General features: G+C 39.6%; 1 protein-coding gene across 1 annotated transcript in view; it reads right to left on the reverse strand.

Annotated features, from left to right (window-relative positions):
* myom3 (myomesin 3) overlaps window positions 1–25,325 on the reverse strand; it is a 71,362-nt gene extending 46,037 nt beyond the window's left edge. The window contains exons 1-8 of the mRNA XM_084943920.1: window positions 25,211–25,325; window positions 22,370–22,497; window positions 15,252–15,356; window positions 9,826–9,979; window positions 9,321–9,478; window positions 5,809–5,901; window positions 5,363–5,451; window positions 2,776–2,820 (exon numbers count right to left, since the gene is read on the reverse strand). Of these exons, the coding sequence (XP_084800046.1) occupies window positions 2,776–2,820; window positions 5,363–5,451; window positions 5,809–5,901; window positions 9,321–9,478; window positions 9,826–9,979; window positions 15,252–15,356; window positions 22,370–22,476 (751 nt within the window). The 5' untranslated portion in view covers window positions 22,477–22,497; window positions 25,211–25,325. The remainder of the gene's footprint in view (window positions 1–2,775; window positions 2,821–5,362; window positions 5,452–5,808; window positions 5,902–9,320; window positions 9,479–9,825; window positions 9,980–15,251; window positions 15,357–22,369; window positions 22,498–25,210) is intronic.
* Window positions 25,326–25,926: the final 601 nt, after the last annotated feature.

Consider the following 25,926-nt stretch of genomic DNA (forward strand, 5'->3'; position numbering starts at 1 on the left):
TAATACAGACTAGAAAAAGACCCACTGCTTTATCCAAGCACAGACACACACAGCAGCTATAAGAGAATTCCCCGGGGGAAACGTCACAGGACAGCAGAAAAGCTGCAGATGGCACTCTTTGTTTTTAAGTGAACAGTTCCTGACAAGTTATTCCTTTAGCTGCCTGTCATTCTCTGCCTTGTCAAAAACAGCAAAGCAATACAATAAGGACGTGTAAGATATCTGTGCCATGAGGTCTCGTCAAATCCCATTCTCAGGGATGAATCTGAAAGATTGTGACATGCTTCTCATAATGATCTTGTTCTGCTTAGAAGTCCGGGCTATCACAGCAGTGTGCGTAGAATTATTGAAACACACCGCAAAGATGTTTGCTTCCCATCATTCAAATCCTGCATTTCCCTCAGTGCACTGATGTTATGATAAATTTACCGCAGTCACGCTTTAGTTTGAGTGATTTGTTTTGGAAAATACAATCAGCTCCATATGAGATAATCAAGTATCAGTTTCAAAAAAATAGCAGCATGCAATTCTTTAGCACATTCTCCTAGCAAGCGGCCCCTGATGCCATTACAAGCTGATAAAGCTTCATTCAACATGATTGCCACTTAATATCTGTGTGTGTGTAGGGAAAATATTGGATTGTCTCGCACCTACATGGTCATTCCTCACAAGCAATAGTGTAATACATACATAAATTATATTGCTCCTGACTTTATTTTTCCAGTTTTGCCATGTCTTTAAAATCCCTTTAAGATAAAATAAAAATCAGCACACTTTCAATAGAAACCTTGCTTTCTTTAGAAACGCGCACATTTGCACAGTCAGTATATGAAATCTGTCAAACCTGACAAGAAACACGCAACATCTGTGCAAGATGATGACAATGGACAGAGTTGACTAGCAGTAAATTTTTAACAGTGCATACACAGGTCACAATATTAAAATAACTCTTATCAAAACAATCCAGCTTGTTGAGAAATGGTCACAGGCCTTTGCTGTCTGAGACTGGTATCCTTGGGTCCTGTGGGTTACAAGCAGGGTTTTCAAAGTGTGGCCTGCAGGCCAATGAGAGCCCTTGGTAACCGTTGGGAGGCCCGTGGGGGCAACAACAAAACACTCTAGGACACGATATTTCCCTCATTCACTTTATGTAACAGCTCAGAGCAAAACTAAGGGAGCTTTTGTCTTTATTTACAACACTTCAAACATTCTCACCACCCACCAACCACCAACCAACAACCACCACCACCACCACCGAAGCATATGTTTGAGCCTTCTTCTTTTGGGATTTTTCTTTTAGGCTTGGCAAGTGTATATATATTATATACATAACAAAATAAAATCCACATGAATACCAGGACCAAAATTTCCCAGCAGGGAACCAAGATGATCAATGTTATTCACATCTCTATTAAGCAATTTGAATGTTGTGGCACATCAGGGTAGCTAGACAGTAAAGCTTGATTGCTTGTGCCCTGCAGTCAAGCAATAAAACTGATGGGTAAAATAACCCACATTCACATCCCTAATATGAATCATAAAAGATATATACACAATACGACCCATTATGGTTGTTGCTTCATTAAAAATGTGTGAGACTACAAGTGGATATTATGTTTCTAAAATTTCTTTTGGCTGCTCTATCACCCTAGCCCCCTCATCATCCTTACACCAACCCCTCTGCAGGTCCTCCTCTACATCCATGAATCTTGTCTGTGGTCTTCCAAATTCAATGTCCATTGCCCAGCATGTTTCCAAACCACATCACCGTTGTCTCTTTATCCTGCTCACTCCCAATGAAAATTCTAACATGATAAACTCTGCTACCTCCAGCTCCACCTTCAGTCTCCAAACCATTATAGAAGTCTCATTCATGATGACCTGCTTGATTTGGCGAAAGTTCTGCCTATCCTGGTGCAACTGTCTCCATTTTTCTGGGCTTGGGACCAGCATTAGGGGTACACAGGGTTGTGGCCACCTGTGGCTGGGTTATGTTTGCAAAAGTCATTTATATAAGTGTTAAGTTAAATCTGGGCACTAAAGCTACTTGGAAAAGGTTGGATGAAGATGGTAATTTGTGAAAATACTAATAAAAAAAAATTAAAAAACAAGGGGAAGTTGAAGGGACATTAACTAGTTTAATATAAAACTCTAAAAGTGTATATATTTTTTCAGGATGTCATGTTTTATACAAAAACTAGAGGTCCTTCTAAGATAAACATGTCTATGTCAGGTAGCTGTTCCTGGCAAAACCGCTTCTTTGGCTTGATCAGATTGCGAGCATATATATGTATATAAATGATGTAGTTCTAGGTTAAAAAGTCCTGAACCCCACACATGGCAGAAGCTAATCTAGGCCACAGAGTGCCACAGCTAGTACGAGGTGCTCCGCAGCTTGAAGCGAAGTGGGATAAATCTCCCGCTGTCCCTGGAATGAAATATACATGACTGTCGTTTCTGCTCACTTGGAAGCAAGTCGTTTTATCCCTTCAGTAACTACCCCACAAATAGTCTTACATATGCCTGTACATCTATGAACACCCACACAGAAACATAAATTCCCGTGATATCCAAACAGCATCAGTGTGCAGCTCCCTTTCATTCCTCCCATGTCTTTCTTTAAGAGGTGCCACATGCACAGCAGAGCCAAACGTTGTGTCACAGTCTTCAAAGTCACTCAGCCTGCCCTCGTTTACCGGTGGAAGGAGGAACTTCAAAGGGTGGCAGAGAAAATGAAAGGGGACACTTTTCATTAGGCCCTGGTGTGAAACTTACCGGAGGTCTGCAAGCGCTCTGAACCAGCCACGGCTCCTTGATATGCTGAATCGCAGGGCGGCAGAACAGGACAGATTGGACAGTGGCAGGCAGGGTCAGAAACAGAGAGAAAAGCAGTGAATGATACTGTGAGACTGAAGAAGAAACATGTTTAAAAAAGAAAGAAAGAAAGAAAAGATAAAGCAGAAGGCAAATCAAACCTGGCAATGCCACATTTATGCAAGTCACATCTAATATTCCCTTTATCCTAAGGCTTTGTTAAAGCCTGAAGAATACCTGTGAAATGTAGAAGAAGCCTTGAAGTGTCTCATTAAAGTCATTAAAGTGAGCTCGAGCATTCAGGAAGTGAAGCCTTTTCATAAAAGGGCAGGTAGGTCAAGGTAATAAAAAATAAATAAAAAAATAAATAGTTTCTGTAACACTGCTGCGAGGCAGTATAGCTCACTGTAGATGTTATTAGTCACTGCTACACCCACTGTCTCATTTTAATTTATTATGCATGAGCACTGCAACGGGACCTGTTTTTCTGATCATTTCCGTTGATGCCGGTTCTCTTACAAACACCAAATTTACATAGAAACTCAGATAATGAGGATAGAAAACTGCACCGTGGAGACCCGAGGCATTAGGAGGCTGGAGATACAAACATTAGGTCAAATTTAGCCAGCATAGCATCTGCATCCTGGGGACCTTAATGATCATCTGTGCAACAACATAAAGCAAATAAATAAATGAAATGCTTTATTTGTCATAGCAGGATTTCAAAATATGCATTTACGTTAGCTGTAAATGGACTAATGAAGAAAAACATGCCTGTAAGGAAAAAGCGCTACATTCATGGTGCAATGTAAAAGGAGGTTTAAGTAAATATTCATGGAAGCTTGAGGTGCTGGTTAAATTTAACGTTTGAACTTTATTTTAGTTAAACACAATATCGTCTTCTTCTCTAGTTTCTCAGTGGCTAGCCAAACCACCTGGGATGTCAGGGGCGGAGCTTCTTTAATCTGAAAATAAAGTTAAAGTTAAACAAGGTAAAAAATTATTTAAAAAAATCAGTTTCACTTACTACTTTTATTCTACTTGTCAAACTAACAGGTGCATGGCTGACAGTTGGACAGGCTGCAGTTGAGACACTTGTTTCTACAGGCTGTTTGTGCAAACGATGGTTCACGGACTCCAACAGGCTGGGATACAACACCATCTTCAAGGCAGAAACCGCATCATATTTGTGCACAGGTGCTAAAAAGCCAGATGTCCTAACCTGCTGATTTTGTGAACTTGCCCATAAGAGCAAAAATGATTGAAGAATGACCTCCAACACTGACTGCAGATGATGGTGAGTAAATTTACTTAATATTGCTTACGATTAATTTACTTAAGATGTTCTTAAAGTGCTAGGATTTCCTTGCATGGCTGATGTCAGTGGTCTTGACTCGTGCATTGTGGTTTCATAATTAATCCTTTATAAGGATATTTCTTTCAGGTTATGGTTTTGTTTTTGTTTTTTTGCAGTAAATATTTTTTAAGATGTTTTAGGTGGTGTTCTTCTTTTGCTTTGACCACACTTCTCCAGTTTCCCCAATATTTTTAAGGGTATCCTGCATACCACGGTGAGACGTTTTCAGCTAATACCTCTTTCTGAATCACCTTGTAGGTGCCAAAATACTGTATCTAACTTGAGGAACTAGCTTAAAAATTGAATTTAAAATCGGTTCTTTGGTAACTTGTCTGTTATGTGTAGACAACATTCAGATGTTAGGGACAGAATTTGGCATAAAAGGTGAAGGCATGAATCCATCCTGCCTTACATCAGTGTTTCTAGCTGGGGATAGAGGTGTGATGCTGTGGGGGATATTTTCTTGGCACACTTAGTGTTGTTTAAACACCACAGCCTACCTGAGCATTGTGTCCAACTCAACATGACCACATGTATCCATCATCTGATGACTGCTTTCAGCAGATTAACACATAATGTCGCAAAACTCGGATCATCTCAAACTAGTTTCTTGAACATAACTGCGAGTTAACTGTTGGCCTCCACAGTCACTAAATCTCAATCCGGTAGAGATTGGGATGTGGTGGAAAGAGAGATTTGCATCGTTGATTTGCAGCTGACAAATCTGCAACAATTGCATATGCCATCAGGTCAATATGGACCATTTCTGGCATCTTGTTGAATCTGTGTTGAATAATTAAAGCAGAGAGGGTTAAACTTTTCCATTGAGTGTATGAAAAGTATGTTTATGGGGAAAATAAGGAAGTTTGAAAATGTTAGAAGTGTGAGATCTAAAGTTCATTTTCTCATGCTTCTGATGTATGATCTCGAAGGAATTGAACTCAGGAAGCCAGAACTCAGGTTTTATTTGAAAATGGGAAAAGATAAACTAACAACAAAAGAGGTAAAAGTTGTGTAAACCAGGTTTGAAAAATGTTCAAACTAAGTCAAATAATTTACTGTGTCAGTGTCTCATTGCCAGCCTGACTGAAACTAGACTCTTCAGTGTTTTGGGGGCAGTTGTACTGTATTCCATCTTTGCTACTGGTTTTTGAGCAAAGCTGACTCGAGATGAAACAACAAACCACTCACAGTTCACCACGAGCGTTCCAAAGGTCACAGCTTCACCCAGGAGATTCTTGGCTACCACTTTGTACTCGCCAGCATCATCAGGAGAGCACCTTTGTAGAAGATATAGAATGTCATCTGTTTGTGAGTGAGAGCTGAAAGTGGGTGAATTTCAAGCCACAAGAGATGTTGAAAAAGCTGTGACCTCTTTTCATGTGCTGGATTTGGGTAATAGAAAAAACCTGCAACGCAGCACGCACATGTACTTCTTAATTGAACAGGCACGTTTTATCTCATAACACCACCATTTAATTTCCTTATCTTACCTACAAGTAGCTTCAGTTTCTTATTCCATTCCTAATTTGTCAGTGGCAAGGTCAAGTAATCTGCTGCGTGCCCTATCTTGCACACTTCCATCACATTCATTCCAGTTTTCCAGACTTAATTAGAGATTTGAGCTAGTGACCCACCTTCTGATCTCCAGTGTGTTGAGACCAAATTTTTGTTGAAGATTGTAATTCCACGGTCGGTCAGATATGATCAGCAGCTCACCATCCTTGTACCTGCCAAAAAAGTACATAATTGTTGTTTTTTGAATATCAGAGTAAATGAACATCAGGCTGTACTTGGGTGGTTTATGCTCCTGCCTACTAATTACTCATGCACAGCTTTCATAATCAATTGTTAGTTTGGCTGAATGTCTGACGACTACAGGGGGTCTTTGATCTGTTATTCTGTCTTGTGCTGGGCATTGTTGAGGGCAGCTCATTGGGCTTGATGGGTCCCATATGGGGTAGTGAAACTCATGAGTCACAGGTTGTGTGGATCTCATAGCTCATGAATACTAAGCATACGCAGTCTTTTCATCAGCTAGTCTCACAGCAGCTCAGGTATCAAGGTCGACTGTTTGGCACATTGCCTGAATTAACACAGATTATTTCATATTAATACTGCGTGCAATATTCAGCTCAGGGTTCTGGACAGCAATGTCATGACTCTTGGTCTTTTTGGTTTTTTTGCAAGTAAGTTTTGGACTTTTAATGTAACCTTTTGTTTATTTTGGATCAATTACATATTAAATCATGATACAATGTAGTGCTGCCACTAAGGACTGTTTTATTCATAGAAGATTCATCTTTCTGTTTTTGCTCTGACTTCCCAATACCCAAGGATATTAAGTTAGCATGGATATAAAATATAGAAAGCAACAAATCATCAAACTCAAGAGACTAAAACCAGAATGCTTGCTAGCTTGATAAATGACTTAAGAAGTAATTTTCTAAACCTGGTTGTTTTTGTGTGTGTTGATAGACTGATTATGTCAACTCTGATTATATAACACGCAGTTTCTTCCCAAAAGGTACAACTCTGCAAACAGTTTATTCTGCTCTAACTCACTCTATCTGAGCGAGAAATGAAATTAAAGGGACACAATTATGCAGATGACCCCATGTCAGATTGAATAGAAACTTTTGGAGCTCATGTTTGGACAGTTAAAGAAGCAGTCACAGGGGGAATGGCATGGAGGAAAACAGCCATGGGTGGGCTGTAACAGGTGCCTGGTCTACAATATACAGTATTCTCAGTCTCATGTTTTCCTTTTTACATACCTATGATTCAATCAAACCCCAAAATACAAATGGTTTAACATACCAGAATAAAATTCCCCTTCCACTTAATGATGTTAGGTCAGCTGTGCATTAAACTTTCATTTTTATGAATTTTTTTTTTTTTTAAGTGCTCAAAAAAAGACAAACTGTCACTTAAATTATTATTATTTTTTTTAGTAGATTCCAAAGTCTGCTATGATGACAGTCTTTTTCCTGCTTTCCTGCAGAGCAAGATCTGAGGCAATCCAATTGTTCCTTAGGACACCAATCATCAATTTTGATGATTTCATTGAGAAAACTGCTATTACCTAAACAAAAAAATAAATGTATAAAAAGGATTCACAGCATGTGTCTGTGAAGGTTCTCAGTCATCCAGGTCATCGTAGTCTAAGGAGCTTGGAAAGAAAAGCGTCTGGACTTCTTTAAGTTGCTTGAAGATGTTTCACCTCTCATCCGAGAAGCTTCTTCAGTTCTGAGGGTCAAATGGTGGAGAGTCCCAGATTTAAACCCAGTGTACTTCAGACCCAGCAACACACTCAGACAAAAACTGGTTCACCCGAAAGACAAAACTCCTAAACACAAACTTAACAACATGGTGTATGCTGTACAGTGCAGCGAGGAATGCCCAGACTTCTACATTGGAGAGACCAAACAGCCACTTCACAAGCGCATGGCACAACATAGAAGAGCCACCTCCACGGGACAAGCCTCAGCAGTTCATCTACATCTAAAGGACAAAGGACACTCTTTCGAGGATGCCAATGTTCACATTCTGGACAGAGAAGACAGATGGTTTGAAAGAGGAGTGAAAGAAGCCATTTATGTCCACTGTGAGCGACCATCTTTGAACAGAGGCGGTGGTTTACGACACCAACTGTCTGCCATCTATAATACAGTCTTGAGATCCCTTCCCAGACGCCTTAACGCCCACTCACATCCTGGGCCATCTGACCTCAGGAAATCACATGATAGAGGTGGGGCCAGGTTTCACAATGAGCTCACCCGAAACCCTGGCTGATTGTGACCCACACCTGTTTTCACACCTTGGCTCATGTGATTAGGTAGAGAATCATCAGGGGGTCCTTTGTCCCTCTTTGGGGGGGAAACTCCCACTGGGTTTAAATCTGGGACTCTCCACCAGTTGACCTTAGAACTGAAGAAGCTTCTCGGATGAGAGGTGAAACGTCTTCAAGCAACTTAAAGAAGTCCAGACACTTCTTTCCAAGCTCCTTAGACTATGATTCACAGCATGAAAATTTGCTGTGAATAACATAAACACACGTGACACATAAACACCTAAAGCATAAACAGATTTCCTTATTCCTTATATTTATTATATGTAGTTATTTATGAGATAACATGACAATGCAGTTCAAAATATACACATTTTACAATAACAAATTGTGGATTCCTCTTTATGTCCACTAGCTGGTGTGCTGGAAGTTCCAGAGTGTTCAATGGTGAACCAGCTATGCTGACGAATGTTTCTCCTGTCTCTTCTTTACTTTTAAAATGTTCATTTATCAGCTGGAACAAATGCAGATATCGATATGTATGGCTAGACCAGAGGACAGGAACCCATTTCCCCAGGATATTGCACCTTGTGTTATAGACAGTGACCAGCTATGTATGTGATGTGTGTCTGTATATAAAAAGGGTGGATTTTCCAAGTTGAAGGATACTGCATGCTCACAGAGTAGTCAATTACAGGGTCGACCCACCGTAAAGCATACCCTGCTTTTTCCTCCTCAGTGACTGTAATGGGAACCGTAATTTATTAAATAAGCATCATGTTGCGTTCAGTGAAATTTGAAATCAGTGACAGTGTCTCTGAATTCAGCAGCAAAATGTCGAGTTCACACATCAAGAAAGCTAAAGGGCTGTTTTCCTTAGACTTTTAAACCATCTGGCTTCTTCTTCATTTAAACCCAAGTAGTCGCATCTTGCTGGCCATTAGAACAAATTTAGTTTTATGGCAATTAAACATCGACTTACTGTTCATTTATAATGTTGACAGTATAAAAAAAAGTAGTTTCTCAAGTAAAACACTTAGAACAGGTTTTGTGGTTTGTTATTTTTATATTGGTATTTATTTTGCTTAAGTTGGTCATGATTTTGTAGGAAGAGCGATGCTCCTGGATTTTTCAGTTGTAGTTTTTGGCCCTTACAGCTCCACAAGGCAAGGCACATCTGGTTGTATTATATTCAAGAGAGTGTAGACATTTCTACAGCATATCTACAAAACTAGACAAGTGACGTCATAGGTTAACACCACAGGATGCAACTTTGCCCATGGTCCTGTGATTTTTGTGGGGAAACTGCACATTTTTAGCATAAAGAATGCAGTAGTAGAAAGAGATGAGGGTACTCACCATGTCACCTTTGGGGTTGGACAGCCCTGGACAGTGCAGGAGAGTTTCACAGTCATGCCTTCCCAGACAGTGTGAGCCCTCAGAGGGATTGGAAAGTCTGGGGCCTTCTGACTCAGTTGCTCCAGGTACCTCATGTGGGCAGATGCCTTCATTTCTGCCTGAGGTACAGACAGAGTGGTGAATTTACCCATGGAAGGAAAACATGAATGTCTATAAATATTTATTGTAGATAAACACACTGTATTTTTTAAATATAGCAAGTCTCTGTGCTTTGGCTGTCATTAAAACAAGTGGGAGGACCAAGGAAGGATGGAAAATTACATATTAAAATTAGCAACAGTAATCAAGAGGGAACCTTTCTGAAAAATATTCTGGTTGTTATCTACCAATCAGAAAAGCTGTATTTATTTAAGGTGGTCAAACTGTGGCACTTTTTCTCCAGAAATGCTAATATCTAAACAGTTTTGTAGTCTTTTGATGAGTAAAGACAAATACTTGACTGTACCTGTTTGCGAAGAGCTATCTTGTTAACACGAGTGCGTAACAACTGCTGGTTCCTGATCACATCGATTTCCACCCTCTCCGCCTCATTCCCAAACATTGTCCACTGCTCTCTCTCATACTCTTCATCAGCAGCCATGGTTTCTTTTAGGATTTCCCTGTTGGTGTAAAGCATGAAGTAATTTAAATTTGTTTGGTGGTTATTTATTTGCTGTTTCATAATGTTGGATGATTTGTCCCGAGTATAGTATTGTGAATGTTGTTGAAAAGAAACAACACTACTACTACATTGCTCCATCCTGCAGTAGCTTCTTTGTAACCTCTGCAGCCTTTGGTGTGTTATATATGCCATGCCAGGTCCCAGATGTTTTTTTATTTTTATTTTTTATTTTTCTACTTTATTGCCTACATTAACTCTACTTGTGTCCTTATTTGGGCATTCAGTAGGACAGTAGTGAGCAATTAATTTTCTCAAAGGGTCACTGGGACTGGTTTGGAGTACCAGTTATGCTAAATGCTGTAGTTTCTGTAGGTGTTTCTCTCTCCAGGCTGGGGTAATTAATCCCAAGGCAAACTTTGACTGCAGTGGACAGAGTTTTCTGTCTGGGTTGTCCTTGCCAAGAATGATTTAGATCATTCTGCTTAAAAATGTGAATTTTCAAAAACAATTTTCTCTCATTACAGCTCCAAAGTTGTTAGCTACATACTTTTTTTACAGCTCTTTTGGATGCTGTTGAGGCTTGTGCACTGTGACTGATAGTTATGCTGACACAGGGAGATGTAGCTGGTGCCTGTCTGCTAAGCTTCACCTACATTAATTAGATTCACTGAACTGGACCTCCCAAAGGTGTTTGTGCTGTTGGTGTGAGTAGCATGTTAAAAAACACCTAGCATTCATCAGAGGTAACAGCAGAAACTTGAATTGCAGGTAAAATTTTAAACATGTTTTGCAACAGATGGCTTTACCTTTTGAGAGAATCCAAATAGCGTTTCTTTTTCACTTTAAGAGGGGCATAATACAATTTCAGTGTGTCCCACTTCATTTACAGTCAAATGCTAGTTTTATGATATTCGTCAGATTGTCTTCTCAAACGCTCCTTGATGAGGTCATTAGTTCGCTGCTCAATTTGTAGCTTTCTGTCATTTCATATAAGCACGGTTCTCGCACACGTTCAAAGGCTTTGAGGCGTCGGTATTTCTGAGTTGTACATCAAGCCCGGCTGCCACTGCTGATTCACATCACTGTAAAAACGATGCAACGCTTCTACCCTGACGAACACCTCTTCAGGAATCCTTCAGGTGTGGACAGTTCAAAGCGACACCGTGTCGTCGGCCGTGTCACATCCTTGACTTGCCTTTCATCAGGCTGGTTGTCATGGAGATGCAAGGCAGTTGTGATAGTATATTCAGTCAGAAGAAGCAAATTTAATGTTTTTTGTTTTTTGTTTTTTTTTTTTTCAGGGCAAAAAGGTGACACACTAAGTAGGAAAACTTGCGTTACTAGAGGAAGAGGATCAAGGCTTGCTTTTGATTAGTCTCTTCTTTTGTGTTAATCTAAGTGTTTGTGAAGTTACAAAGTTAATCCCCACCAGCTCTCAGCTCTTGAACCTGTGCTCTGATCTCCTTGTAAGCTGTTAAACAAACCAGACACCTCTTAAAAAATTAATGAAGCCTTACTGGTAGCCCATGCACGTTTGCATGACATATTGACGGTATGAATATGTATACATCTCCTCTGTACATCCAGTTAATCCATTTGAATAGATATATACATACTGAAACACGCCATCATGTAATTATAGTTATTATGAATACTCCTCTCTCATCATGGTAGAGTGCATGTGCATCTTGAAGCATTTTTTGACTGACAGACCCCAGGGCTTAATTATTTGCCACAGCAGAGAGAAAGAATCTTAAATATTCACACGAGCAGTTCTGAGTTTTTTTGCTAGAGCATGAATCGCTCGGTAAATGGCCGAGATCTTTCAGTTAAATGCGCAAACTTCTTGATTAAACGGGCAAATAAATATGTGCAAACACACACTAACAATCCCATGTGCCTAAAAACACAGTTTTTAGTATTTGTTGCCACCGGCTTGTTTAGAAAAGTGTGTTGGTGCTTTTAATCTCTGTGGGTTCAGATTTAAGCCTTGAGTGGAATGAACCACTGGATCACATCGAGTCAGTGGGCATGAAGAGGTTTATGGGTTTATTATTTCTCCAAAATCTTTCCTGTCTCTGCAAAGAAAAGGAAAAACCTTCTTGCCAAGACAAACCGGGCATGCATGAGTCAGCTGCATAATTTATTTCTTACCTCAGACTATGTGGGGAAGATACTGGAGAGACCATTACGTGAATCTGATAGGAACATGTAGTTGCCAGCACAGAATGATCTAGCACATTCGTTTCCACACAAATCAAATCGAATGTTATGCTCCCCCATCTTGCAAACGCTCAAGCAGAGGTCTAGAAATAGTGTGCCAGTTCTCAAGAGCTTTCAGCTTCATCCTTCCATCGTTTCGTTTTTGGCCCGTAGAGGTCAGTCATCTTCAGCTTTTTCCAGCCTCCATCCTAAACTATCCGTCTACACTGTGTTCATCTGAGCACATCTGAGGAGAAAGGAAGTTTGAAGATGCACTTCAGAGGGAGTCGACCTTGCAAATTTGCGCGGTAGGGTTTGGGTCTTAAAATCTGAAGGTGACACAAAACTGCGGCATTAGCTGAGCATGTTTGTGGATGGATAGTCACTGGTTGATGAGATAGGAGGGTTGTCGTGGTGATATGGAAGAGGGGACATAATGAGATGCTAAGTTGGCAGGACTACATCATTGCAGCTGAGGCTCATTACTTTCAGTTGTGTTTTGTCTTTCAAGAGGGTGTGATTTCACCCTCGATGACTTCCCCTCTTTTCACTCTTGCTACTTGGCAACTGTCTTCTACTATTTCTAATCTGCTACTTTAATACTCGTTGTGACCTCTGTTCATCTGTCTATTTACTTTTTTCGGCCACTTGCCAGCCAGAGCTTCCTTTCATGGCCTGAAGAAGGAAATATCTTTTATTTTTAGCACTTACGATGAAGTCTACACTAGCGATGTCAAATCCTTTTTGACACAAGAGTGTAATCAGGTTGTGGATAGACTGGAGAACAGGAAACTGGCTGCTGCTAAGCCTTTAAATTTGAAAGTGCTATTGACTTGCAACACAGACACTACGTGACCCAGACAGGACAAGGTGCCCCTAGAGCAGAAGAGGGATTTTGGTAAAGCAAATCAAGTCACTAGAGGCAACAATCCCTCAGTGTGTGTTCTCTGTGACCTAAACCTCTCTATTCTGGGATTATTTTTAGATATGACAGCCGAGCAGTAATCCTGTCCTGGCAACATGATCGTAAGACACTTAGAAAGAAAAAGAGTTCATACATGTCATCAGCAAAATCCTCTTATATTCTGATTCACTTACTAAGTTAAAGACCATGTGTGCTGGCAAAAAAAAAAAGTCCAGCTTGAGTACCAGAATATTTATTCTTTTGCTTCGTATATGAAGTCCAACACAATTAACCAACATGTCTTTCAAATCGACCCACAAACCAGTTTTGTAATTCCCTCTTGAGCACATGGAGGCCTTTTTTCTTTAAAATCTCATGCTCCTTTTGGCAGACTGCCTTCACTCTTCACTTGTTTGAAAACCAAACCGTCTGCTGCAAAGATGGGCTGTTATCAATGGACGTGACTGCACCAGACACGAGAGCACTGTGTAGGTGGTATATGTTCTATAAGTGGAAAAAAATACCTTTTTTATTTATTTATGTTTCTTTACTTTCACAGACTGTTTGCAAAGTCCTTATACTCAGAGTCATAAAGTGATAAAAAAAAAAAATTCAATATCTTTTAAATTAAACCAAACTAGTAGGTTTATTCTGCAGTAGTCTGTAGATGTTAACTACATAAGTAGTTAAGAGGTGAGTGAGTGAGTAACAGGGTAGGTCATCATTTTATTGGAGAGCTAGCGCGGAGAAACAGTCAGCCATTTGCCCTCACTTTCATACCTGTGGTCAACTTATAATCACTATTTAACTCAGCACCCATGTGTTTGGACTGTGAGAGGAAGTCAAGAGTCCCCAGTGAGGACTCGTGCAGGCACAGCAGAACATGTAAACTACACAGGCCATCACATTCAAGCCAAGGGCTTTCTTGCTATAAGGCTAACCACTGCCCCACTCTCTGTAAACGAACCAGAGTCAAAAATGAAGATGTTAGATAGCTTGAGTTTATCAGACAATCATTAGTATCGGCTGACTCCTATCTTAGATTAGCTGTCATTTGAGTGTGGCGGTAGTTGATGTTTATCAGTGGTGTCCCATCAGTCTCGATCCTGGTTACAGTTTAATGCATTTGTGTGATGAAGGGTTTCATGACCATTAAATAAATGGGGAAACAAATATTTATTATAATTAAATAACAAAAACAAAAGAGTTTTATGGACTAACAAATAAAACAGTGCTTTGTGCTCTACAACCTTCCACAGGATGTGAGACTCCCCTGCTTCTATCTATAACCACAAAAATACAAACATATCTAATATCCTTCTTCTGCATGACTGCAGTTGAATAGTTATTGCTTATTTGGTCCATGACATCAGCCAGCAAATGAAGGGACCCAGCTGGCCTTTTATAGACTGACGAGAACGAGGGAAAAAACCCTGATTTCCGTTGTTTACTGAGATTCTCTATTGACAGAAAAGCTCTTGTGCTGTATTAGCTCGCAGGGCAAAGCGTCAGTGGAAGTTGACCCACTCTTCTTCCTCAAATAAAGTGGAGAGAGAGCATGGATAGTGACGGAGAGGCAGGGGTTTTATGACATAAACAGATCATCCAGGAAGGAAGTCCTCAGGAAAAAAAAAAAGTGGAGCCTTGTTGACAGTGTGAAGAGACTCGTCCATGGTTGCTGCCCTTTTTTTCATACACTGAAGACTCATCCTGCGTTAGAAATCCCCGCATCAAGACTTGCAGATGCAGGCTTCTGGTTTTTGTGAGCCTCTGCTACTAGGACTATTTAAAGGATCATGTGGTTGCTCTCACTTTCTATGCTTTTGAGTCCCATTTTTGGACCTCAAGGATGTTATTGTTTTTTTTAAAGAGGATGATTTGACTGCATCGTCCTGCAAGGTGATATGCATTTGTTGATAGGTATCCATTGAAATTCCCAGGACACATTTCACTGAGCTTGACTCGGCTTATGGAAGTATTGAATATTTACGACACTAGAATTAACACGTTTCAATAAAGACATTCTTGTCTAGTAGTTCATCCACAATTAATAAAATGTAAATGCAAGGATTTCAAATTTAAATGAACATAATTTAAATGTAAAAGTATTTTTCAACAAATTACATCTGTATGAAGATGATCTGTGAGCTGTTTTGTGCCTCACCATGTCCTGTGCCGAGGGAAGTTGTCCATGTCGAGGACCTCTTTGACTGACATGACATCACCGGGTATGATAGGAAAGACACCTGAATAGGAGGCCTCCTCATCGCTGTGACATCCAAAGTGTTGTGGAGGACAAAAAAATAAAATAAAATAAAATAAAACAAAGCATGATTAACATGCATCTTGCAAATCATCAAACGACACACAAAGGTGACAGATTACAAAATAGATATCTTCCCTTGTCATCCTTCACAGTTATCTATTCTGCTGATAGAAGGATATTAGCACACCTATTAACTTTGTCACGGATTATGACACAATATCCAATCTGTTGTTCATCAGGTCATTATTCTCCTCTGCCACTAGAAAGCAGCACTGCCTCTAATATCCTCTATCTGAGAAGCACAGGAGGCCGTGCATCAGAGAGTGCTTCGGTTAATGTAGGCAAATACAAAGTACATGAGGGTTCATTTATTCAGGCGCTCCAGGGATTAACTTTAAAGCAGGCAACTCTTATCTCAGTTAAGAAAACAACTTTTATGCATCTTTTCTGGTTCCTGTTGTAAAGATGTAGCGAGGTAAACAATGGCAAACCAAAAATCAAACAAGACAAAGGAAACTGCAAAGAAAATAAATCCATCACAGGCAGAACTTCTTTGAAACACATCCTCTGTAATGGTTGTCACACTAATATACCCTCTGTCACTCTGCAGCTCTGGGGTAAACCCAAAGCGTGGTTCATAGGATGGTGTAGCATGTTTGTCACTATTCAGTTTATACTACTCCTGTGTTGTCAGTAGTATTACTGTGCAAGCTGCTAAATTGGATTCGCTACTATTTTAAATGGGAAATACAAAATACTGCTTTGTTAAAACATATTTTAATTGTAGCTATGATCCTGTGGCAACGGGATCAGAGCTAAAAACAGGATATTAAACACAGTGGTAGGGCTGAAACAGTCGTGTCTTCAGGTTCTTGTCTGTGGGCAGTAAAATGTGCAGTGTTTGCAGAATTGTAGCCTTGTGCTTTATGCGATTATTCAACTAGCTTCATCCCATGTGGGGTTTGAAAACCCTAATATAGCCATTCGAGCAGAGCAGCATACGACCTCTTTTCTCCTCGAGTGTGAGAAATGTCATAACTGCAATCAGCTGCTGCTTCTGCTCTGTCAGTGTTCCCCTTTTCCTCACTGGTGTACAAACACATGTTATTATTGTCTTTATGTCATCAAGAGGAACTGCGGTTGGTGTTAAGCTATTGGTGTCAAGAATGTCTTTATTGAAACGTGTTAATTCTAGTGTCGTAAATATTCAATACTTCCATAAGCCGAGTTAAGCTCATGCAAATGTATAGGCAAGTTTATTGGATTGTTTATGACACGGTCACAGCCATTTGAAAGTTTTACTGGCCACTATAGTGAACAGTAAAACTTCCAGGCTCTACAGTATGTTTGATTCAGGTGGTGGTTTGGCTGTTTGAGCTACATTTAGTGAGGTGGAATATACCAGATGAACTAAATATAAACTGCAGTCACTGGTCACATACAGGAGAGTGTAAATATTAATGCACTGCCAACACTTCTCCTAGTTACCGCCTAGTTATCGCTTCATCATATACTACTCCACCAACCCCCCCCCCCCCCCCCCCCATTTGTTTATATTTTGCTTCCAAGAATTATTTATATATATTTTTTTCTAACACGGTCTTTTACAATAAGTCCTTAGTCTTTCTTACATTTTTTCAAAAGCCTTCTTTAGACACTGGATGCTTTTTACTCATTTTTGTTTCACTCCTTTTAGCTGTCTCTATATAACAGACAACGTAGCAAATTTTAAGCCAATTTCAAATCGTGTCTATAGGCAAAACCGATCATCATTACCTAGTCTAACTTGTTTCCAAATTCTTTAGTTGACTCTATAAAATATCCCAAAGATAACCTAATTTTACAGATAAAATAGTATTTTTGTCTATTAGCTGATGACCTAACAGATCTCAGCAGCCTGTGCAGTATGTCTGTAAAAATTGAGGAACCTGAATATGTGGAGGACAAAAGAAAAAGCGGTAGGCCTGAAAAACCTATCTACGGTAGATGACCAGCATCTGAAGGTAGTGTCATTAAAAAATAAGAAAAATAAAAACCCCAATCAAAACAGGACCTGAGAAATTGGCCTTCCTGGACCTCAACATTATTGAAACAGGGTGGGGTCATCTTGCAAGAGACTGGAACAAAAGTTAGTCAAAATCCAAAATGTAGCGTTGAAACATCCACCAAGATCCATGGAAAACTACACCTACAGACTTGGAGAAAGAAGTTACAAGAAAGCATGGCTAGATTTCAGGCTGTGTTGAGGAAAGAAGGTGTTCATAACAAATAGTGATTTTCCTGCACATCACTGTAAAAACTCTGTTTTTGCCTTATATGTTTTGCATGTTTCAGTAAACCGCTGCACCTACTTCCCGTTTTTCTAGTAAAGAAAAGACTTTTGCCCAATTATGCAGATATGTACATTTCTGAGCCTACACTGCACCACAAACTCTACATCTGAATTTCCAACATAAAACTGAGTCGACGTTATCCACAGTATGTGCACCACCATGGAAGGAAAGAGGCTTTTGTTGTTGTTGCAGTTGTGAAACTGACTAGCACATTTGTAACACCAGAAGCACAAATTTGAGTTTTTTCCTTATCTGAAGATGAGGCTAACTCTTTTAGAATAATTGCAACATCAGTGAGAGGCTATTTTATAAGTGCGAAGGCTTCCCTTGTTTTTCTTATGTAATGAAAACCTTTTCTTTTTGTTTTTAGGAATATGGATTAGCTTTTTTGGATTCCTGTTAATTAAAAAGCTGCTGCTCTTATTCTTCCTGTGAAGTAGTGTACGTTACTTGACCACAGAGTCCCACTGTAATAAATGAAAATCTAAAAATCTCAAATGTGATGCCAGAACTGTATTTTTATCCACCTGCGTCACACAAACCCCGACCGTTGCTGTTAACATCTAGCCTCATTGCTTTCAACAAGTCATCTTACAAATGGCAATGCAAATTGACGTGACTTCTCTTTTTCTTTTGTTTGTAATCTGGGAAATTTCCCCATTTCACGGTGCTGAGAGAACAACTTCTGCTTTTGCTTTCCTATAATTGTATTTTCTTTCTATTGTTTGGGTTCCCGTTGAATGTGTGTACCACTGAATAATGTTGTGTGTGGTTGGGTAGTACATATATATATATATATATATGTGTGTGTGTGTGTGTATATAGATATATGTATACACGAGGGCACATATAAACAGGAACTTCCAAATGCATGCAGTAATCCGTGCAGGCCAAAAATGTCATGCCACTGCTGTTGGTTGAAAGAGAGTGGTTGTTCGTTTGTGTTTACAAACAGTTGGCTTCCTCAAAATATTAACTTGGTGTAACTGGAAGGAGGAAATAAAAAAGAGGGAAACTTGATGGAACTGGGCGTTCTGTTATCGCTGTTTCATGCATGTCAACATACTGTACAAAGACTGTTTTGTGCTATTCTACAAATACAAAAAAATGAAACCACTGTAGGGAAAACTGTTCCCTTCTCTGGTGTTGGCTAAACCTACCCAGAGGCCACTTTTCTCAATCTAACATGAAGATAAATTTGAGTGTGCTCCCACGAGCATGTTCTAAGTATAAATTTCACCAATGCACCTGCTCCCTCTCATGCTTCTTCTTTTAAACAAAAGGAGACATGACCTCTAAGTTCAGCTGAACTAAGCTAGATGGAATAATTGCTTATTTTCAACTTCCCCGAGGAGAAAAATTGGCCAGTTCCCTTTCTTCTGCAATGGAGATTGTAGACCCACAGGTTAGCCTAATTTAATAACTCACTACAGCAAGAGGGGTGCATGAAAATGAAGGCAAATTTGGCTTGAGAGTATGAGTATATGTTGACTTGTACCTGTGTGCCTGCTTTCATTTGTGTTCTGCCATAGTGTAAATGGATAGGCCTACTGCATGTGAGTGTGCGCAGCCAAATGAAAAGAACCAAAAAAAGTTATAAAAAAACCTTTTGAGAAAATTAAAATGAGGCAAATAACAATGAACCAGACTTGCAATCTAATCATTACACATGACATGTTTATAGTCGGTTAAAACTTTAACCTTTTAATTTAAATTTTTTGAAACTTTAGAGTTTAATAAACCACCTGACAATTTTATTTATAAAATGTTCATTTCCATATATAGCTTTCATTTGTATCATATTTGCTACGTCTTGAATTTGCTTTAAAATGTTTTTTAGGTTTTTCAGGAGAAAAAAATCACATAGTTGTAGACGTCTCAAAAATAAAACTATATTTATCAAATATGATGGACTAGGTGTTCATGGGTTAAACTGAAAGTCAGCCTTTGACCTTGAGATTGTTTTTGGATGTTTGTGTAGCAGGTTAACTGAGAGCTATTCATTTCCTGCTTCAGGTAATTTTCATGCTAACCACAAAGTAGCTTAACTGATGCATCTGTACACACAGGTGTCTTAATTTATCCGTTAGCTCACCCCGCTGTTGTCTGCTTATCATATGATCAAGAGTTTATGTTTAACTTTAGCCTTTAAAACCGGCTGTAGTACAATGTCAAAGGGACTTCTGGTGGAAAAGACTGAAATATAAAACTGTTTGCTTGTGTGCATGTGTTGAGGTCGTTTTTTGATTGAATGTGTCATTGAACCATGTAGTGAATCAGTACTAAAAATGAAATTTACATAAAGGATACATTTGTTTTATAACAAAGATGCATACAGATGTCCTCTGCTATCAGTAAAGCTGCAAGGAGTCCTCATCTTGACAAGTTGCTCAATCTGTTAATCCTATATCCTGCTTATTTCTTTTTAATACTATACAGAAAGCTGCTTATGGTGCGAGACAGTTCCACCTTTTTCAAATATTAATCAGTTTGCTTCATCAATTTTAAAGCCTCAAGCTGCACTTTCCTATTACAGTGCAGTGGATTTTCTATTGTAATTTTTGTTTAAATTGTCTCTTTCATTTAAAAATAAACGTGCAATAAACAATACTGCACATAAAGTAAAACAGAACTAGTTATTTCTGGAGTTTTGCTTATGAAATTTGAGTTTGAACAGAAGTCTTCATGATATGACAACACAAACATTATGCTTATCAGTTTTCTGTTTTTGTATTCCCTCGAGCTGTTACTGTGAGAGTGATTACGGAGCTTCTTTTAAGCCACAAGTCCCAGAGTTAAGAGGAATTTAACTTAGATCCTTAGAACAAGAAAAGTCCTGTATAGTAAACAAAAGTACTGTAAAGTAGCTAGTGCTGGCCTTCATTACTGCTTTCGGTCTTTGTGTCATAGAGTGAACAAGGTACTGGAAACATTCCTCTGAGATTTGGCTTGACATGATAGCGTCACACCAAAGCTGCTCTACTGGATTGAGATCTGGTGACTGCGGAGGCCATTTGAGCACAGTGAGCTCATTGTCATGATCAAGAAACTGGTTTGAGATGGTCTGGGCTTTGTGACGTGGCATCTTATCCTGCTCTAAGCAGCCATCCAAAAATGTACACTGTGGTTATAAAGACATGACTGTGGTAAACGCTAAGACATTGTTTAGTATTTAAACAATGTGTTCAAAAACACCTCTGCAAGGTATTTTCACCCAGAAACCCACCCCACCCTGAATATTTCCTCTTTTTTAAATCGTTCTCTGCAAACTGTAGAGATGGTTGTGTGGGAACATCCCAAGTAGATCAGCAGTTTCTAAAATCTAAAATGGGACGATCGTGGCTCAAGAGTTGGCAGTTCGTCTTGTAATCGGAAGGTTGCCGGTTCGAGCCCCGGCTCGGACAGTCCCAGTCATTATGTCCAAGACACTTCACTCGTTGCCTACTGGTGGTGGTCAGAGGGCCCGGTGGCGCCAGTGTCTGGCAGCCTCGCCTCTGTCAGTGCGCCCCAGGGCAGCTGTGGCTACAATGTAGCTTGCCATCACCAGTGTGATGTGTGAATGGGTGAATGACTGAATGTAGTGTAAAGCGCTTTGGGGTCCTTAGGGACTAAGTAAAGCGCTATACAATACTCAGATCAGCCTTTCTGGCATCAACAACCACGCCACATTCAGAGTTACTTACATCATCTTTCTTCCACACTATAATCTTTTGTTTGACTTTCACCAGGTCTTGACCATGTTTGCAGGCCTAAATGCAGCGAGTTGCTTCCATATGATATTTGCAATAATGATCAGTTGAACAGATGCATCTAATGAAGTGAATTTCATGTGTATGCAGTACTGCATACTTATTGATCACTGATGACAGTAAATCCATGTAAAGGCCACATGTTTGAGTGTGTTTAGTTCATTATATTGATAAGTAGTGGTTTTTAAATGAAAGGGTAAAGGATTATTCCTCCTTGTCTGTGCTGTTAGCAAACCCCATGAAAAGACAAAACCAACTCTTGATTATAATGTTTTGACCTCACTAAGCCTGTATTTTCTATTTAAGTAATAAAAATGGAAAATAAATCACATGAAATAATGCACAGAGCAATGCTAAAAGAAACAGTTACTGAACAGTCAAATAATCACCAGAAACAGACCTGTTTTGGTGAGAGCCATTGTTTTTGATTTTTTTTCCTTGGGGGGACGGTGTGTCGATGTTCCCTAAACACCTTAGGCAACTAGTTGTTTTAGAAGTGTAACAGAAAGCGATTTCTAGCAAAATTATCAGAAGTTCTGATCTGACAGACTTCAAGCTTAACACTGCATTTTTGTGAGCCCCCAGCAATACACCTGCCAAGTTTGAAGTAAATCGAAAGAATAGTTGCAGAGAAAAGCGGAGAACACATACCACACATAACACGATATAAAGAGGTTCCTGTGTTTATTAGTGAGATAAAGGAACACGCCACTTAGTGTAGCTTGTTGAGATTTTTTTAGGTTTTGGGCAACAAAGAAAGCCTTTGGCAGAAAAGAATAAATTGGATCTGATGTCAGAGATAATACCTTTAGGATTAGTTCCTCTTTGGTTGTGGCATTTCCCGAATTTTGTTAAAATGAAGACAAATATTATCAAATTAATTCATTATAAATGGCATGCAGTGATGTTGCTATCACTGTGTGTCTGTTTGCACCTTGACGTGAAGGTCTTCTTCTTGATCTGGGAGGACAGCTGCATGCTGTGAGACATCTGGGACGACTGCTCCTCCTGCTCTCGATGCATCACCATCCTGGTTTCCATGGTAACCCCCCCAACCGGCACCTGGGAGGGGAGGGGAAGCTACGAGTGAGCATGCAGAGGTGTGTAGGAGGCAATGTGATTGTCAATAGGAGTCAGTCGAGCACTAAAGGCACTGTAGCCTTAGCCATGAGGGTATCTGTATTAGTAATCAGCAACCTGAAGCTGGGTTTGAAATTGAGTTTAGATTATTTGCACGATTATGCATATCTTTACAGTGAACACCCTTTACCTGTGTGCTTTAAGCTTTTCAAAAGCAATAGATTTATAATGGGAATAATCAGCCCTAAGTTTTAATTGTATATAGAATATTTGTCGTAGTGCTTAAATCTCTTATGATATTATATTGAAGTGACTACAAACAACAAACAAGGTGATAATAATAATAATAATAATTAGATTTCTAAATCTACAGCAATCAAAAGAGGTTATCAAACACCCAATACTACTTCGATAAAGGGGTTTCAATCCAATATGTCAATGATACACTTCAGAGAGGAAAAGAAACTGTTCAGAATCCTTTTAATACATTAAAACTGATTAAGCATTTTAATATGTAGCTTTACAAAAACATTTGAAATACTGCTGAAACTACTTTTTTCCATTAAGCTGCTGATTATCATAGGCTCTTGTCGTACAGGTCTAGAGACTGAATGGCGACTGTCTAGCAACCTGTGGTTGCTACGGAGAAACATATATTCCCCAACCAGCTGGCAAGTGGTTGCTGGAGGTTTTTTTACTGTTGCTAGGCGACATTGCTTTCAAAGAGATAAACTGTGCTGGAGAAGTCGCTGACTTGTCTGCAGACATTCACCAGCTACTCACTCAGTGGTTGTTACCCTTTTAAGATTGTAATGCGAACTGGAAACGAAGACTGTTCGCCTTTTGAAATGTTTTGAAACTTTTACTTTGAAGGTGAACGTTCTCTATTTTCTTGTTTTTTGTCACACTTTTTTGTAATTTCACTACAGCTCTGAGGTTAGTTTGCAAGTTCTTGTGTCAGGGTTCCTGGGTCGATGACCCAGCGTTTTCAGTTTTGAATTTTGTCACTGTTTAGTTTTCACATCTTCTGTTTTCTGTTTGCCCCGGTCTGTGTCCATTATGTTCTGTTCCACTTCCTGTGTGTGATTAGTCAGATTCAGTTCAGCTGTGTTCTCACCTGTCTCTCATCATTATCACTCCTGTGCATTTAAGTCCTTACTTTCCTCCAGTTCATTGTCTTGTCATTGCTGCCAACAATTCTGCATGTGTGTTTTTCCAGTTCAGTTAGCCAGCCAGCCAGCCAGCCATTCAGTCAATCAGTCAGTTTCAGTCTGTTATATTCCGTTCATCCTGCCTTTGTAATAAACACTGTCCTTATCCTTCATAAATCCTACGTTTGGGTCCTCTCTTCCTTCTCTCCACACTGCGAAGCCCTGACATCTTGCAGACAAGTTAGTACCTTTTATGCAAACTGTAGTTGACCATGGAGATCTGCTAGCAACCAAATCAACTGCAAGAGGTTTTCTTGGTGCTCCACCCAATTTGGCAACGTCCAAAATCACTTGCAAACCGGCCAGGGAATGATCATTTTCCCCCAGCGACTGGGGTTTCTACTGGGCCTCTAACTGGAAATTGGAGCTTTAGTTATTGGGTTAACCTATAAATTGGTAAAATAGAAAAGAAAGCTAAAGAAAATTTTTTGTGCGTTGTTCACTGTCCAGCCTACTGTGTTGTGACATGTTGAAATGGTGTGTTATAGTGAATCACCCCCTTTTTTTCAGCAACTGAGCCTCTTACATTTTATCAGTTGAGCTTGGCCATGGTGTTGCACACACCCTGTCCATCATTAATCATGTGTTTGCTCTGGGGAGGTGAGTGCAGAACGCACCCAACAAACAGAATCAGGTCGTGCCTGAATGATAGCTTCATTCACCCATTCCCAATAGCATACACCTGTGTTAGCAATATAAACAAGCGCAATGTGTTATTTCTTCTCATCTCCTTCAATTGCATTGTGGAAGAGGTTTGGGAAACAGGCTAATACGCTTGCAGGTCAGCTGATTCCCTTGCTGCTTTACTTTATTTTATTTTATTTTAGTTTTTATGCGTCTCACTGCTGCCCAAGGGGAGAGGTTTGTTTGAACACAGAGGATAGTAGGTCAACCTCTGGCACATTGGAATTGATCAATCTCCATGGGGAAGCCTGGATCCCCAGGCCCCTGGAGGGAAAGCAGATAAAGCAAAGTGGTTCCATTTCTATGCACCGTGCAATTTTTTTTAAAGTCTCTGGAGTAATGTGAGAGCTCATTTTCTAGGTCTGATGTTAATAATAATAATAAAAATCTATCAACCTGAGACAAAACAAGGTAAATGATTCACTGTTTTAAACATTGAAGGGAAAGAAATTATACAAATACATCTGGAGCTTGACTTGTGGTCTCCCAGGAGAGTAATTAAAAAGCTACATCCACTAAGGCCATCAAAAGACAAGACAATTAAGAAGTTCAGCTAGCAGAAGAAGCAAGCAAACATTTGCAAGAGAAACAAGAAGAGAAGGGAAACCTTTTTGACAAAGCAAAAACACTAGCAATTAGCTGCATTATGCAAATATACTGTAGAGGTATAGTGCATGCATTTTACCCAGGCTTAGTGTTATTAGGTACTCTAATTCCTCAGCAACTGATGAACAGCAAAAGCTGTCTTGCTATTTGTGGTAGATCTAGCTAATGGCTGAGGAAATGGAAATCCCACTCACAGTTTCTCTTGTTGCCAAAGATCTGTAGGACGAATATATTCCACTTCCTTTTGTCTCCCTGTCTCACTCCTTGAAGATGCTTTTCAGTCTTAATGTCTCACCTCTCTTTATTGCCTTTGACTGTCTGTCTGTCTTCATCTACTGTACCTCACTCTCTCTATGTCTCTTGAGTAATCAGGGTGACCCTGAACTCGGTGTCCTTCACTGCCAAGTATGTCGACAACACAATGCTGTCTCATTCTTAAGTTGGTAAATATAGACCAATGACACCCCTGTGTATACTGAAACGTGTGTACACACACACACACACACACACTGCCAGATCGATTTAGAAAGATCTTTGTGTACAAGCAGCTAAAAGATGAGACAATAGCTCCCTGTACAATGAAACCCCAACAGCTGAAAGTAACAGCTGGAACGGCCTCAGGAGAACAACTGGCTGTGGTAGAACTACAAACTGCCACTAAAAGAAATATATATTTATTTCAGCACTGTTCCACCTGGGTACAAATGTTTTAAATCAGCTTTCCTCTGATTGGCTACCCAGTCAGTGTTCACAGAGATGACCATATTAGTGGTATCTTCTTGCAATGACATCAGACAGGGCCAAGAGTTGAAAAAAAAAAAGTTTGAAACTTAACCAAAGCAGTCCGAATCCTGAACTTTTGGCTCACAGGAATACTTGTACATATAGTCACCTTATCTGTGGGTGTATG

The sequence above is a fragment of the Perissodus microlepis genome, chromosome 11 (assembly GCF_051167445.1).
Source record: "Perissodus microlepis isolate ML-2025 ecotype Zambia chromosome 11, ASM5116744v1, whole genome shotgun sequence".
Taxonomy (NCBI): Eukaryota; Metazoa; Chordata; class Actinopteri; order Cichliformes; family Cichlidae; genus Perissodus; species Perissodus microlepis.